This window comes from Sphaerodactylus townsendi, linkage group LG06 (assembly GCF_021028975.2).
Source record: "Sphaerodactylus townsendi isolate TG3544 linkage group LG06, MPM_Stown_v2.3, whole genome shotgun sequence".
Taxonomy (NCBI): domain Eukaryota; kingdom Metazoa; phylum Chordata; class Lepidosauria; order Squamata; family Sphaerodactylidae; genus Sphaerodactylus; species Sphaerodactylus townsendi.
Window position 1 is genome coordinate 91,236,948 of NC_059430.1, and position 16,906 is coordinate 91,253,853.

At 44.1% G+C, this 16,906-nt stretch overlaps 1 protein-coding gene across 1 annotated transcript in view; it reads left to right on the forward strand.

The window, feature by feature from the left end:
- The first annotated feature begins 8,460 nt into the window (after positions 1–8,460).
- Positions 8,461–16,906, forward strand: part of BEND7 (BEN domain containing 7) — a 65,269-nt gene continuing 56,823 nt past the window's right edge. The window contains exon 1 of the mRNA XM_048500468.1: positions 8,461–9,069. Coding sequence (XP_048356425.1) covers positions 9,009–9,069 — 61 coding nt within the window. The 5' untranslated portion in view covers positions 8,461–9,008. The remainder of the gene's footprint in view (positions 9,070–16,906) is intronic.

Consider the following 16,906-nt stretch of genomic DNA (forward strand, 5'->3'; position numbering starts at 1 on the left):
TGGTGGGGCCTGTCCTCTGGCATCTCTGCAGCTGCCCACCACCAGCATCACTCGCTGATGATGTCACTGTCGCTTTTTTGGGACAGCTTAGGATTGGCTCATACTCTTGGAAGCTGCACATCATGCTCATTGTGGCTCCTCCACCATTGGCCAGACTGGCAGCATCTTCTCCTGCCCAAGGTAGGGGCCTGTGGGCCTGTTTGTCATGACTACTTGTCCTAGCTCCAGAGGAGGTCTTGCCAAGGCCAGCTGGGACTGGACATCAGCCCCCCACCCCCACCCCCACCCCACACACACCAGGTAAGGGAAGCATTCCTCTTGAAATCGACACATGGAAATGAAGGGTTTCATTGTCTGTTCCAAAGTAATGCATTAGTCACTAAGGCTGATTATACACTGCTGCTCTGCCCCACAGTGAGGGAACGTTCCTTTGGGCAGAGATTTCTGTGCTGACACACTTAGTGTTAGGCGCCATAGATCCCAAAAATCCTGCAGTTGGTGAGAGCAGGGAATCCCCAATGTTTTCTATCGCTTCTGGGTTTCCATTCCTTCTGATCCACCCCGTCCCGTCCCGCCCCACCCCACTTCTTGCTGGCATTTCCCAGGCATCTATGGCTGGCTTTTGCGAAATGCACAAAAATACTGATATGACATAGAAATGTCGATAGAACAGAAATATCAATATATAAATTTAAAGTTAAAATTTTAAAATTGAAATGTAAATGAAATAAGAAACAAAAATACATACATATTCCTTTCCCCCTTTCCAATCTAAAGATTAAAAGATAAAATACAGTTTCTGAGATTCTCATAACAGGTGTTTCAGAAAGTTTAGATCAGGGTGTCAAACATGCAGCCCTTTGAGAAGGCTAATCAGAAAATTCAAGGCAGCTGAGGCAAACACATACCCCTGGCTCCCAGACCAGTTACCAGGGGTAGGGAACCTGCAGCTCTCCAGATGTTTAGGAACTACAATTCCCATCAGCCTCTGTCAGCATGGCCAATTGGCCATGCTGGTAGGGGCTGATGGGAATTGTAGTTCCTGAACATCTGGAGAGCCAAGAGGTTCCCTACCCCCATGCTATATAGGGCAGTGGGGGGGGCTTGTCTCAGATGGCTCACAGGTCTCTCAAGCCCTCCTCTCAAACTGAGAGGCAGCCTCCCTCCCTCCGGGTGTAATTCAATCTGGGCCAGGGCAGCCTACCAGCAGCCCGCCTGCGCTGAGCAACCACCCCTCCCCCCCCCCTCAGCCCAGCCTGACCAAGTCACATTTTTGTTATATCCCAGCCTTCATCACAAATAAGTTCAACATCCCTAGATTAGATAGTCTCATGCAACCCACATCTGAGAGATCCGAGGGTGTTTTAGTGGTGGCATATAAGCCCAATTACCCACCTGCCATACCAAAACCTTCTAGTTCATCACTTTTGATGGTATGAGGTAAATGCTTCTCTGAGCTTAGAAGAAATTTCCCATAGAAATATGTATATCAAAACTATGAATGATTAGATCAATATGTTGATATGCTTTTTGGCTAATCACAGCAGCACCTTCTTCCTAAGCATGTAAAGGGCAGCATTGACATAGCCATAAGTTGAAACGTTTCTGCAAGTCTGAAACTAAACAGATATTCAGGTCTCCGCTCTTCAGCCAAAACGTCTGACAAAAGAGAGAACGCAATAACAATAACCCCAAATGCCTTGTTGGGGTCTGAACAAGCATGTTGTGTGAGGTATAGAATGCTGCAAGCAGTTGAATTAATGGAGTGGGGAAAAAGACTACACCCCCCTCCTCAACACTGCTACGGGATGGTTAGTTGGGTTCCCAAATCCTGTGGATAAAGTGTTGTCAATTCAGAGTTTTCAAGGGAAGAAGCAGAGGTGGTTTGCCATTGCCTTCCTGCCGACTTTCCTGTGGGTCTTCCGGCAAGTACCAAACCCTGAGACAGGGCTTCTACCCGCAGCCCACCCCAATCCTAGAAGGGAAAACTTTAGCCGGGTGGTAACACAAATTACTTATTCCCTCTGCCATTTCTTTATATTTTGTTACGCAGCCATCAAGTAAGGTGATGCTTCCTATCTGGTCTTTTGTTTCATTTCTAGAGAAACTAATGCTGCTTCTTTAGTGTGGGCACTAAGATGTTTCCTTGAATGGTTAACAATACTGGATAGCCTTTTACATGGTCCTCCGCGGATCACCTCTACACTTTTTTTCATTCATTCAAGATATGCAGAATAATGCACTTTCAAACTGGCTTTCATCGCTTTAAGCCATGAACAGCAAAATCCACTTGCAAACAGCTGTGAAAAGTGGGTTTGAAAATGCATTATTCGTGTTGCTTAGCGCTTCTAAAGGACTGGAATATGTTTGGCAGCTTTTAATATAGCTAGGCAAGAGACTGAACTTTGTATCAGCCAGCAAAAAAGCATCCTTCCAGGAGTAGTTAATGAATGCTGTTTGCTTTAAGGGGAACTGATACAATTGCTGCCCATTCTGGTGCTTGGGACTCTTGTGCTCTCTGTGCTCAATGTGTGCATTTGTAAATAAATATATATTTCAAAATACCCTAGGACTTCTGTACCCTTTCTTCTTGTGTAAACTGACACTATAATTGCACATCAGTCTTAAATTTGAAGAGAATAAAAAAAATTCTCTTCCCTATTAATTAGAAGTGGCTGGCAAGAGCAATCATTTTCATCAGTAGACCAGAGAAAGGGAAGCTGAAGGAACATGCCTTGGGACACTGCTGTTTCAGTCACATATTTCTACCTTGGCTCTTTGTAAGGTTTCAGACCCTCTTTCTCTTTTCTACCTTCTGGGCTCACTATATTTGTAAAGCAGCTGTGAGATAATTCTGGTGAGAGCTCTGGGGTGGTGATTATATAGGGAGACCATGATTGACATTTGTCAAGCTGGGGGAAAAGAGAAGTTGGATAGCTGGTGCCTGTCCCCCTTCTTGTGCTTATCCCAGTGCTGTGAACAGTGGGCGCTGATTGGATTCCCCATCCTTCCTGGAGCTCATGCTGTTTAATGGCAGATCAGTCTGTAATTTGGTTCTGGCTGATCAAAAAGCTAATCTGGCATGTGCCAATAAGAGCAGAACAGGAAAGTGGAGTGCACATAATTCACAGAGTGTCCATTTCTCAGGTGAAAAATCCAGTCTTTGTAACGTGCATGTGCCTGGTATGCATGTGCATACCAAAGACAGGTGAAGGATGTTTTCTGGGTATCACTGAGGCAGCTACCTGGCAATGACCTACCTGGCAGAGCAGGACCAACTCCTGGGCCCACCAGCAAGACTGACCTGAGTGGAGCGAAGTGGAACCAGGGAAAGGAGGGATCAGCCAGGGTAGCCTCAGCAACAGGACAGCTTTGGCAGTAGGCCACAGGGAGGCCCAGAAGATGAGGAGCCTGAACAAGGGAACAATGGCTATTTGGGCCCAGGCGGTTTAAATCAGGGTGTGGCTATGGACCATCAGAGAGTATTGTCCACCCTGCCTGCCAGCTGCTCTCCAGAGTCTCAGGCAGAGAAAATTCACATCACCTCCTACCTGATCCTTCTAACTGGAAGACCCAGGAGCTTCCACATATGAAACAGATGCTCTACTGCTGAGCCACGGCTCCTCCCCAGCACCTTAGTAAGCATCCATCAACAAAAAGTAAAAAAAGGAGATGCTTTTCCCCTTTACTGGGGTGTGAAGTTTGCATTGTGAGAAAGACACAATATTTCACAGGCTTTGCATCTGCCCATCCACCACTGATGCCAGCACTGAGCTTAGACGCAGAGAGCCAGCGTATGGTCTAAATTCTCTAGAACTCAGGATTCCCTGTTCCCATATCACACACACCCTGCAATGGTTTCAACAGCCAGAAAACTGTTCCTGCTTCCATAATAATCCTATTCAAAAAAAAGAAAGTTAGCCCCAATACAAAGGGAAGGCCTTCTTAACCCCCTCTTGAATCCTTCGGCTTGTCAGGCTCCCTCTTTGTATTCCCCGAAAAGTGTTAAACCTTTTTGTTTCCAAACAACACATTTATTGGACTTAAGAAATGTCTTTGAACTCCAGCCCTTTTAATAAAATGTAGAAAGTGTTGTCTTCATTTGACAGAAATAGCCTAACGAATAAGTATAAACAAAAGCAGTGAGCTGTAAGTACAAAATGGGAACGTCAAGCAATCCAAGACAGGCTTTTATGTAACTATTTGTAAGCGCATATGGATCAAGACTCTGTCCAAAGAATCAACAACTGCATGTGAGCAGATGCGGATCACTCCCAAATGGCGATAGATTGCAGAGGCAAGTTGAATAGTGTATATAAAAATCTAACCAGGGATCCCCCACCACCACTGAATGAGCCATTCTCACCCTCTGTTGAGTCAGTATCAGCAGCAAATCCACATATAAATTCCAGCTCAGCAGTTGGAATTTCACTTTGCAACTTTTGTCTTTTTGCTGAAATGTGACAACTTTTTAAAAATATGTTGCTGATTTTTAAGTTCTTGGGGAAATACAAAGTTTGGGCTGATTTTATGTTTAATATCTAATTTGTATGTGTTTGTTTATTGCACCGAGACTGTCCCATTTAACCCGAAAATTCATTTTTATTGGAGCTGCTGCCTTGGTGCTTCCCTTGCGTATTGAGACTGGTTTTATATTTCTGATGTTTATTTTGAGGTTTGTTGTAAGTTTTGTAATAGTTCCGAAAAAGTGGGTTATATATTTTAAATTAATAAATTGGACTGTTCATAAATGACCTGGAAGTAGGGGTGGGTAGCGTGGTGGCCAAGTTTGCAGATGATACCAAATTATGTAGGGTGGTGAGAACCACAAGTGATCATGGAAGAGCTCCAAGCCCTGACCTTCATAAATTAGGTGAGTGGGCTCAGAAATGGCAAATGCAGTTCAATGTAGCAAAATGCAAAGTGATGCACATAGGGGCAAAAAATCCAAACTTCACATACAAGCTACAAGGGTCAGTGCTATCAGTCACAGGTCAGAAAGGGATTTAATGCCTTAGTTGATAGTTCCATGGGAATGTCAACTCAATGCATGGCAGCTGTGAAAAAGGCAAACTCTATGCTGGGGATCATTAGGAGAGGAATTGATAATAAAACTGCAAAGATTGTCATGCCCTTATATAAAGCAGTGGTGCGACTGTACTTGGAGTACTGTGTCCAGTTCTGGTCGCCACATCTCAAAAGGATATTGAGGATTTAGAAAAAGTGCAGAGAAGGGCAACAAGGATGATTGAGGGACTGGAGCACCTTTCCCTATGAGGAGGTGTTGCAGCGCTTTTGGGACTCTTTAGTTTGGAGAGGTAATGCGTCTGAGGGGGGATATGATTGAAGTCCTATAAAATATATGCATGTGGGTAGAAAATTGGCAATGGGTAGAAAATTAAGTGGTAGTGAAAATGACAGAGAGAAATTTTTCTCTCTTTCTCACAATACTAGAACCAGGGGTACCCATTGAAAATGCTTGGGGTGAAGAATTAGATTCAATAAAAGAAACACTCTCTTCACACAACGGCAGGATTTCGCTTGGAATATGCTGCTACAGGAGGTGGTGATGGCCACTAAATCCTGGATAGCTTTAAAGGGCCTGGACCTTAGATTTAGGAGGAGAAGTCAACTTAAGGCTACCAATCTTGATCCTCTTTGATCTGAGATTACAAATGCCTTAACAGACCAGGTGATCGGGAGCAACAGCCGCAGAAGGCCATTGCTTTCACATCCTGCATGTGAGCTCCCAAAGGCACCTGGTGGGCTACTGCGAGTAGCAGAGAGCTGGACTAGATGGACTCTGGTCTGATCCAGCTGGCTTGTTCTTATGTATCATTTATATAAAGCCTTTGTTGTGTTGAACTTGCATTTGATTTCCAGTGTATTTATATGAACAGCATTTACACATGACATGAACAGCATGAAGGAGGTTCAAAGGTACTTTTTAAGGATAACATGCACAAACAGTCCATGGACATTTTAATAAGCAAAATTTAAACCACACAAATGTAAAACCTAATTTGGTCACAACATAGATTCACTTCTCCGTCAAATTCACTTCTCCGTCAGAGCCCCCAGGGGATAGGGCGGTCTATAAATCTAAACAATAAATAAATAAATAAATAAAATAAATCTCAACAATCTTTCTGTGATACAAACAGCAGGCCAAAGTCTCAAAAGTCAGTAATTTAAAGAGATTTCAAAACCAGTTAAGAAATATGTGTACATAGCTCCAGTGGAGATAAATTTCTGTTCTCAAGAATATGGGTAGTTTTCAGACATTATTTTCTGTTTGTGAATTGTTTTAAGATAACACACTCTCTAAATATGCTCATGATGGGATTCTTTGGTTCTAAGGCTTTTTTACCCTAAAATTTCAAACCATGCTCTCACAATATCTGGAAGGCTGTTTTTGAAAGTTTCAATTACTGGGAGAGGCTGTGGCTCAGTGGAAGAGGATCAGCTTGCCATACGGAAGGTCCTATGTTCAATCACTGGCATCTCCAGTTAAAAGGGATTACCAACGGTGAAAGTGATGTAAGCCCTCCAATATGAGACTCAACCCTAGAGCAGAAATTGGTGGCTAATCTATGGAACTCCAGATGTTCATGAACTGCAATTCCCATTGGCCCATGCCAACAAGCTAGCAGGGGTTGATGGGAATTGTAGTCCATGAACATCTAGAGTTCCATAGGTTGGCCACCCCTGCCCTAGAGCTACTTCCAGTCTACTGGACAATGACAATGATGACTTTGATGGGCCAAGGCTAGTAAAAACATGTATGAATATTCTCTGCTGTAATATTTATGAGGAAGTACAGTGCAATCTGAAGCACAATTTAGAACATCCCTAGACCCATTGACTTAAATGGGTTTATAACTCTTGGCTCAGTTTGCCTAATTTACAGTGTAATCTGAGGTACAGTTACTCCAATCTAAATATACTGAAATCAATTACTATATATCAATGGGTTTACAGTGGAGCAACTCTTACAGTAAGTTTCAGAACAATCCTGAAATCGCTTTCTTGGGACTTGAGTAGATCTCCAGCTAGATCTGCTTAAGATGGCAGTGTGCATCCTAAACTGCACACTGCTTGTTTCGTAGTTAGCTTACTTAATTTACTAGTCAACTTGTGTAAACTATCTCCAGGCCACCAAAGAGTTGCCAGATTTGCAGTGGCTACCCAGGAGCTCAGGAAGGAATCTATAAAAGTAAATGCAATGAATTATAACAATCTGTAGACATTTAAACATCTGGTTCCTTACCTATTGTACTAGCCAACTTCCCTTAGGTTATTAGTAATTATGGTTGATTGTGATGTGTTTGTGATCTCATTATCCATTTTTTAATTGCTGTAATATTTCCCCTGCTGTTTTGTGATGACCATCTCTTTAGTTAATGATAATTTCACTGTACATTGGAAGGGGAGGTCACTTCTGGCCACACAGGTTTTTGCAATAGAAAACTGAATTCACCAGAGAACAAGTACATGCCAGAAGAACTAAACTAAACATGAAGCTTGTTGCACTTTTAAAACCAAGATTTTAAAAAATTCTAACCTAAGCATCAGTGATCAGATAATCGAAAGGGGTAACTAAAACTAACTCGTGTCTCCCAGCCTTTAATGTCACAGCGGAAAAGGCACCAAACACGCGTGAAAAGACCACAGGGAAAAAAAGTCTGTATGTCAAGAGGCACCCATAGTTCAACGCAGACCATTCACACGTGCACAGAAACCACACTCCGATCTGCCCGAAGAGAGGCCCTTTTACATCCGTACACTCGTGTTGGCACGTCAATGCAGACGTGCGGTGGGAGTTCAGCATTTGTTTTTCTGTCTGTCTTTTTAAAAACTTAATTATTTTCAAGGCAGGCGCCATTTGGGACGGTCCCTATCTGACTCGCTCTCCCCGCCCGGGAAATGTAGTGAGCCAGCCAGACTGAGAACACGGGTCTCCAGCGCTCCTCTAAGGTGTCTCCTCCAGAGTCTCCACATGGATGGGGGCAGGAGGCAGCGAGCGCGTGCGAGGCGCTGAGAGGCCCCCCGGGGCCGGGGCTGCCACCTTCCCCTCAGCCATCGGTGGCAGCCGGCGAGTCGAATCCAAGAGGTGGGAGGGCCCAAAATGGCGCTGCTCCCTTTAGCCTCCTTGCGGTGGCCAAGATCCTGAGACGCCCCCTTCGCACACCAGGCGGGCGGGCGGAGGGAAGGAAGGAAGGAGCTGGCTGGGCGGGCGGCCGTCGCCTCCCTTGGGCACCACCATGAGCCTGAGTCGTCCCTCCTCCTCCTCCGCCGCCGCCTCCTTCTCCTCAACCGCCTCCCCCTTGGGGCCCTTCGCCGCCACCGCGTCCTCGGTGTGGCGTAGGGCTCCCAGCCAGCCTCGGGGTGGCGGCCTGCGGGCCAGGCTCGCTGACCCGCTGTGAAGCAAGCAGGAGGCTCCCCCCCCAGGGGCCCTTCGCCGCCACCGCGTCCTCGGTGTGGCGTAGGGCTCCCAGCCAGCCTCGGGGTGGCGGCCTGCGGGCCAGGCTCGCTGACCCGCTGTGAAGCAAGCAGGAGGCTCCCTTCCCCTTCCCTCCGTCTTTCCTTCCTTCCTCGCTCCCCCCCCCCCCCCGCCGCCCCAGCAGGTGGCACCGAGAGGTCCCAGGCGGCTTTTCGCCCGCCCGCCTGCCAGCCATTACTCGGCCGGCTCCCCCGCCGCCTCTGAGACGCGCCACCTTCGCCTCTCTCAGCCCAGGGGGGCGACTCGGGGCTGCTCTCCTCGCCCTCTTTCTACAAAGTTTGGGGCTGAGACTGACGGGGGGAAAGTCGGCGACCAAACTTGTCCCAGCCCACCGCCTCCTCCTCGCTCTTGGCGACGCTTGCCGAGCTGAAGCTGGGCCGCCCTCGGTAGGTCGGGGCTGATTCAGGAGACGGACCTTGGTCGGTCTGCCTCCCTGGTTGTCGTCGCCAGCCAGCCCTTCTGGGCTCATCCCAGCCGTCCCTTTCTTCCTCCTTTCTCTCGCACTATGGAGTTTACTGAAAGGAAGAGGAGCAGGAAATCCCAAAGCTTTAAACTGATCAATCAAGGTAAGGAGGCAGAAAAAAAAAAGAAAGGGTATGAGATTTTTTGGGGGGTAATTTTCATATATATATAGATATAAGATTAACAGAGAGTCGTTGGAGTTGGGTTGTTCCGAGAGAGGGAAAAGGAACAAGATGTTAAGGAAATGTGTCCACTTCTGATTTCTTCCTCCTTTAAATATAATCGCATTAACGTTGTGAAGCTTATGTGTGAGGTCCAATATTTATGTGTGGGGTCCAATTTTCATAAATTAGGCATTTATACCTTCCCACACCTTGCAATAAGATTTATCGTGCGATTGAAGAAGGGAAATCTTATTGTCAATGCAATTTATTTATGAAAATGTAATCGGGAAATTTCAGCAAAACATTGGTATTTGAGAAGGGATGAGCTGGCTTGAAGAAAGTGATTATAATTCCTGTAGCAGAGCTGTTTTGTTTTGTTTTAGCCCCTCACCTCTTTATGGATCAGTTGTGTATCCATACTTATTTAAATGACAGGCTTCATAGAGATTACCTTAAGCATGCACATATATACAATGCAGCTAATTAATTGTACATGAACAAGGGGGAATTGTGGGCTTGTAACTTGTTCGTTCAGTGGAAGCGAGCTTCTTCGAAGAATAATGTCGATGTTCAACTGGAATAATCACAATTAAACATTTTAAAGGGCGTCTCTCACACTTTTCGTCTGTGATATATATAGTTCCTTGGTGTTGTATAACAGGTGTTCTAGTTGGGAGACTCTTACCCTGTTTTAATTTGACATTAAAACATGGATGGAAAAGGGCTTAGCATTTATCACAATATCGCCATGAATTAGGTATGTGGCCTGCATGGTAACAGCAAGACCGGTAATGTTGAGTATAACTCCATACTTTATATTTTAGTTTTATGGTTTGCTGTCAGATGTATTCAGGCATTCTGTCTAACTTGGCATGAATTCTCAGTTCAAAAAGAAAATATCTTCCCATTGAAAAACGATATGAAACTTTAAAAAAGTAATTTCCTACTTAGTAAAGTCCTGGGCAAAGCACAGTGTTGAAGGTTGGTTTTTTGTTAAAATAGGTGCCACTTTAAAGCCCTGTTCATAATGTGAACATTGTGTTTTTGAGCAATACAAGCCAGGACCTATATTTGAAGCTGACAAGCAGGATAAATTCCCAATAATAAGAAGTAAATGCAGATTGCGTTTGGTGTTGAATGAAAATACTTTACATCAATATGACATTTTTCTTATTTCCAATTCCTCTGCTCTATGATAGGTTTTTTTTGCAACTAATCTGAGAATTTTTTCCAATTGGAGCTGATCACATAAAAAGCCATTTTTTTTAAAAAAAATGCCTAGTTTGAAAAGTATGCTGTTAATCTGACACTTTTGTGATGGTGTTTGCCTTTATTGTGAGAATTTATTTCAACTTACACTGTGTGCTTTAAAAGTTGTTTCCCTAGTGATAAGCTTGTTTCTTTTGCTTCAGGCATAACAGCAGCATCACAGACAGTCGTTTGCTGTCATGGCACTGAGACAGACTTCACTGGCTGTTATATCTCTGGCAAAGATGAACATGCAAGGCGGTGCCCTCTTTGCAGTTACTTATAAATTACCCAGAGTTACTATCCACAGTTACAGTTTTCAGTTTAGTCTGTGCACGTTTCTCAAACTACAGTTCTTGTTTGCTGTAAGACTGATTTGTTGTTTTGATGGGAGTTAGATAGCAGACCAATACCAATTGGCCGTTTTGGTGTGTTGTGCCCAGTCTTGTAAATTGCCACAGCAAAAATAACAGTGTCGTGGTACCACTGTGTCAAAATGGTGGCATGTGGGTGTTGTAAACAGACACTCACCAATCAATGTTGGAAGCTGTCCACAGTCAATCCAGCAGTTTAATGCCCACTACAATATCAAAGCACCAAATACAGAGGAGTGTAGCAAAGCTAAGTCAGAAGTACAAACTGAAGTCAATACTGGGATTAAGCTACAGAAACAAGATCAGCGTCAAAACACAATATTGCTTCCACACTACAATGTGGTTCCCAGCCTCCTATATACTAAATATCCCACCCACCAGTGTAAATCCCATACAATTGAGTTGCCCCAGTCTGGCTCGTGAGAACACTTCTCATTGAGACCAGCTCATCCCAGAGCTGCTAATCTTCTGCTGCATCTCCTCTCTTGTAAACTGGCATGCAACTTTTTCTGTCGTTCTTCACAGGGTTCTGGAGATAGAGGGGTTGAGCAAGCTGGCACTGACTCTCCTGTGCCCGGCTTAGTACAAAGAGACTGGGGAGTCTCAGGGCTTGAGCCTGGCTGTGATTCTGTCTGAACCTCTGGACCTGGTCCTGCGGTAATGGAGGTTCTGCCTGCGTCTCTGGTCCTAGTCCTGTAGGGACTACTGCAGGCATTGCCTGAGACTCTGGGACCAAAACTGCGCAATTTTCCATGTCTGCTTCCTTATCTGAGGAATCCCCAGTCATACTGGGCTGGGTCATAACAGTGGCCCATGAAACTTGTGTGGGGCCAGCCTACTGTTTGTATTGTATGCCAGTCTCATCCATCTAAATATTATCTGTTCAGTTTTGTGTAACATGGATCTTCTGATTATTTTTATCACAATCCAGGCCTTCCTCAAGTGATAGAGGAAGCTGAACAGTCCGTTAAAATTCTGAATCTTGAAAGGGTTAACTAATGTCATCCAAAACCTGTCAAAAAGAAAAAGGTTTTCAGGAAAAGGCTCAAGTTTACACTGGCTCTTTCCACAGAAATCGCCTCAAATATTTCTAAAACATTTTCAATCCACCCCTCTTTACCATGATGCATGTCTGTACCCACCCCCTCAAAATGATTCCTGGCCACCATTATGTGATTTTTTTCATATTTTTTTTTGAACTAGATGTGAAATTGATGCTTTGAGTCTTGTGCTGTGATTCTCTACACCTCATATACTCAAAACTTGCCCCATCCAAATAAATTTAAAAAAAAGAAATGGTTCAGATTAGCAGGTGAGGGGGAACAGAGAGAGCTCAGAAAATGGCACTGAAGAGGAATTCCAGGGACAGCACAGAGGCGTGGGAAACATCTTAAAATGATTGGACAAGCAACTAAAACATTTTCAAAATGTTTCAACCAAAAAATTATTTTAAAAGGACATTAATTTAAAATGTTTTGAGACTGCAAATAAAACATGGGGGGGGGGGGGTAAAAACAATGCGGAACTCCAAGGAGGATATTTTTTTATTTCCTGCCTCAAAACATTTTAAGTGTGGAAAGGGCCAATGAGTTTAGAGGGTAGGAGAGTCTCTGCTGAGCAACTAAGAATCTCTCTTAGATGCCCTACTATCCTGGATGCCTGTTAACATTTGTCAAGAGGGTAAGTGATTGATCATGGTGGGGCTAGGATGCAGAGGAGGAAGTGGTGTGCTAACACAAGCCTTTTAGGAACTGGTTGTATATAGAGCAGAATTACATTACTGAGAATGTTTTAAAGTATTAAGTAGACTGGCAGATCAAGAGGTTCTCTAGAGATGCATTGCTTAGATGGAAATCCAACAAAACCGATAGAATAGTTGCTAGTGTGGTGTAGTTGTCAAGAGTGTTGGAATAGGATCTGGGAAACCTAGGTTGAAGTCCCTACTCTGCCATGGAACCTCCCTGGATAAACTTGGGCCAGTCACATACTTTCAGCCTAACCTACTCCATAGGGTTGTTGTGAGGATAAACTGGACAAGAAGAGAATGATATAAGCTGCTTTGGGATGCCATTGGGGAGAAAAAGCAAGGTACAAATGTAATATATAAATAGATCAGCACTCATAGTTCAATCCATGTTTGGGATATAAACTCTATTTTATTGGGAATATCATATCTGCTGATACAACTGCAAGTTGTACAGATTACTGCTTGGTACTCAGTGCTTTTGATCTTGGGGTGTGCTGTATTACATTCATTTCAGGAGTGTTAGCACCTTCAGATACTTTGAATCATGAGCCAAACATTGCAATAATTATACAAAAATTTAGCACATAAGTGTAAATTCCTTTCAGACTCATCATAGAAAAATCTTTTTGTTTCTCTTATGACGCAGCAAACTTCTGGAATGCATTCTGTAGTCATATTTTTATACTTTAATGCAGCCTGGATTTTTTCAAAAAAGAGGAAAGAAACCCAAGCCTCTTCGCCAAGGAAAACTGCATTGCACTTGGCTTGTGGGCTTTATGCTGTTGTTTCCTTTAAATCACTTACTGTAATATTAAGACTTCATTGCGCAATTTCATTTAGACTTTGGCAATCAGTGTTTACTTGAAGAAATGTGCTAGTATAGTGCAGCAGACTCTGGAATCCTTTATCTTTCCCCTTCTGCCCCCATTCAAGTGTCTGAATAGATTGCCTGATCTTACCTAGCGCAACATTGTGCATGTGACAAGTACCAGTTCCTGTTCTGCTTAGTGCTTCCTTTAGTCATCCGTATCAATGCCAGCTTCCAGCATGCCATTACACTCTAGTGTGACCAAGAAATAGAAGGCGATTTTGCAGATGAAGGGACAAGGAATTGAAGGTAGGCAGAAGTCCGATTTCCAGGAGCTGGAATAATCAAGAGCAGAGCTTTCTAACAGAGCCCCCCTCCCCAGTTCCACACTTCAGTTATTTTACTTTCTCTGCTGTAAGTGACTGGTTGCCAGGGAAAGTAAAGCACCAACTGGGGTGAAGTTAGTTCAGTGAGAGCAAATTCTTCCTGGTGCTTCTGATGCTGGCCGATTCAGCCCTCTGTGACTGCTGGGTGCAAAGTATATCTTTCTTTGAAAGGGTCTTTGTAATATATATTAGCCACTTCCAGGCACAAAAGCAATAACTGATTGATAGTAAATCAGGATAAAGTGATAGCATTCTGCCGGCAGAAATCAGAAAGAACAGACAATGCCAAGGACATTGGAGATTAAACATACAGTATGTTTAATTGGCCTTTTGAGCATAATTGTCTTTCTAAGTTTGCCCTCCTGCTTGCCCGAACATTACTGTGTAACATGGTAGGATTCTGCTAGGACATTGTTTAGGCTACAGTTTTTTGGAGGCCTAATTGTAAAGAGCTATCTGTGAAGTAAATTGCATGGGCTTCCAAGTGAACATGGGCAGAGGTAGCCAAATAAGACCTGGAACCGAATAGGACTTGGTGTTTCCATAGTGTGTTTCTAAATGATAAAGCCTCAGCAATGCTATGCTTACAACAATCCTCTAAGGCAGGCCAGTGTCAAGAGGCTTTTAGATCAAGGGGCTGAGAAATAACTCTTTGCCTAAGGAACCCCCAGTGAATTTCCAAGCTCATGGTTCTTTGCAAAATTTCAGTTGTGGGCTATCGCCCTGCTTTCCATATGGTGACATTCATCCGCACTCAGCTGTCTTTTTTTGGTAGGTCACGATACTCTTCCACCAAAGTAGTTTCTGGTGCATTCAGCTTTTGTATTTGTCTGAGAGTGGGGTTTTTTCCTCTGATTTTTGTGTCATCAAATTGTGCTCCCAAGGTCAGTTATCAGAACATAAATATATTTATTTTGTCCCCCTTCCCTGGATCTGTTTTTACATTATATCAAATGTTCTTGCATAGGCGTGCCATTAGTTTTTTTTCAGGCCTTATCCTTGCAGACTGGCATATATATTGTGGTCTGTATCCTTCCATGCAACTTGTTTGCAAATCCTGATTTGTATGGCCCTTTTCCAGCTTCTTCTGTCAGCAGAAAGCTTTTCATTAGCAAGAAATGGAAGCCTCTTTTCATCTGCATTAGTAGCTTTCAAAAGTAGTCTTTTCACAGGATAAGCAAGAGGTTGCCTTGGTTGGAGTGGAATCCCAAGAGTCAGCTATTTAATTGTGCTATACTAGGAATGCTAGCCTCCAAGTGGGACCTTGGGATCTGTAGAATTACTGCCCATCTCCAGACTACAGAGATCAGTTCCCCTGGAGAAAATGGATGCTTTAAAGCACAGATGTCAAACTCGCAGCCCTCCAGATTTTATGGACTACAGTTCCCATCATCCCCTGCTAGCATGAGTCTCGCAGTGGATGATGGGAACTGTAATTCATAACATCTGAAGGGCCCCGAGTTTGACACCTGTGCTTTAAAGGGTGGACTCTATGACACTGCACCCTACTGAGGCCCCTGTCCTCCCCAGGCTCCACCTCCAAATCTCTATGATTTGGGAGCACTACCCGCCCCCCTCCCGCCCCCTCTCCTGGTCACTTACTGGTGCCAGAAGGAGGGGAGGGGACCTGGCAATCCTATTCTATACTACAGTGATGGCGAACCTTTTTGAGACCGAGTGCCCAAACTGCAACCCAAACCTCACTTATTTATCGCCAAGTGCCCACACAGCAATTTAACCTGAATGCTGAGGTTTTAGTTTAGAAAAAAACAACTCAAACATTACCATCTTTTGTCTTAAAAGACATTGTACTCTGCCACACACTCGGACTGCAGCGTAGGTGGTGGGGGAAGGCGCGCTCTCTGTGGAGCTGACATGGTGCCCAAATGAGCACGGGGTTACTGGGCCTGCTGCCTGGTCTGGTAATGAGGTGGGGGAGAGGGGGTACTCGTGGGGCAGTAGATGATACTTACAGCAAATCAAGAGGACCTCCCTGAACCTCAGCCCCAGCCGACAACAGCCTCTGGCGGGGTGGGGAGAGGCGGGAAGAGGGAGGCTATGAGTCTATACTGGGGTGAAGGCATACGTGCCCACAGAGAGGGCTCTGAGTGCCACCTCTGGCACGCGTGCCATAGGTTCGCCACCACTGCTATACTACAATGCCTTATTCCTTTTATTAGTGTGAAATGGTAAATTCAAGGGAAACTCATTCACTGTTAACTTCTGATTATATAAAAGGCGGGTGTGTGTGTGTTTCTGTGACAATTTTGTAAAGAGGAGATTGGTTCTCAATAGGTTAATAGTATTATGGGTTGCCTTTAAAATATCTCTGGTTTCTAACACTGAGCAACTTGCCCAGACAGAATCATCAAAATGTTCCTTATTTTAAAGGCTATTGGTTTTGGTGGGTTTTCCGGGCTGTGTGGCTGTGGTCTGGTAGATCTTGTTCCTACGTTTCATCTGCATCTGTGGCTGGCATCTTCAGAGATAGACTCCTGCAGAAGTGAGGTCTCTCTTGTCCTTTGCTGAGCATAGCATCTGCTGTATTTTCCTGGTAGGTTTGAAGATGGTTTGTAGGTTATGTTTTTTTCATCAGTTTCCCTATTTGATCTGTGATTCCCTTGATTCCCTTGATGCATGGTAGAAATATTTTTCTTGTGGTGGGCTGTTTCTCCTCAGTTCTCTGGGTTTCTCTTGGTCTGCCTTTTTTAGATGTCTTGGTCTTTCGCAGACCCAACCCCCAATTGGGCTACACAGTATACAGAAAATCAATACACACAAACCGGTATCTACATAAAAACTCCAACCATCATCCAGAGCAAAAAAGGGGCATAATCGAAACTCTGACAGATCATGCAAAACGAATTTGTGAACCTCATCTCCTCCCTGATGAAATCAATCTTCTAGTCTGGACTCTGCAGGCTAATGGCTACTCCACAACAGAAATAAGAAGAGCTGTAAGTCTATTGTATACCCTGCAGCTGTGGAAAGGTCTGCATAGGAACCACAAAACGCAGCATTCAGACTCATATGAAGGAGCACGAAAGACACTGTCGGCTTAACCATCCTGAAAAATCTGCAGTAGCAGAACATGTCCTAAACAAAACTGGACATAACATTTTATTTGAAAATATTGAAATTCTGGACAATTTGGAAGGTTACTATGTCAGACTGCACAGGGAGGTCATTAAAATTCGCAAACACCAAGACAACT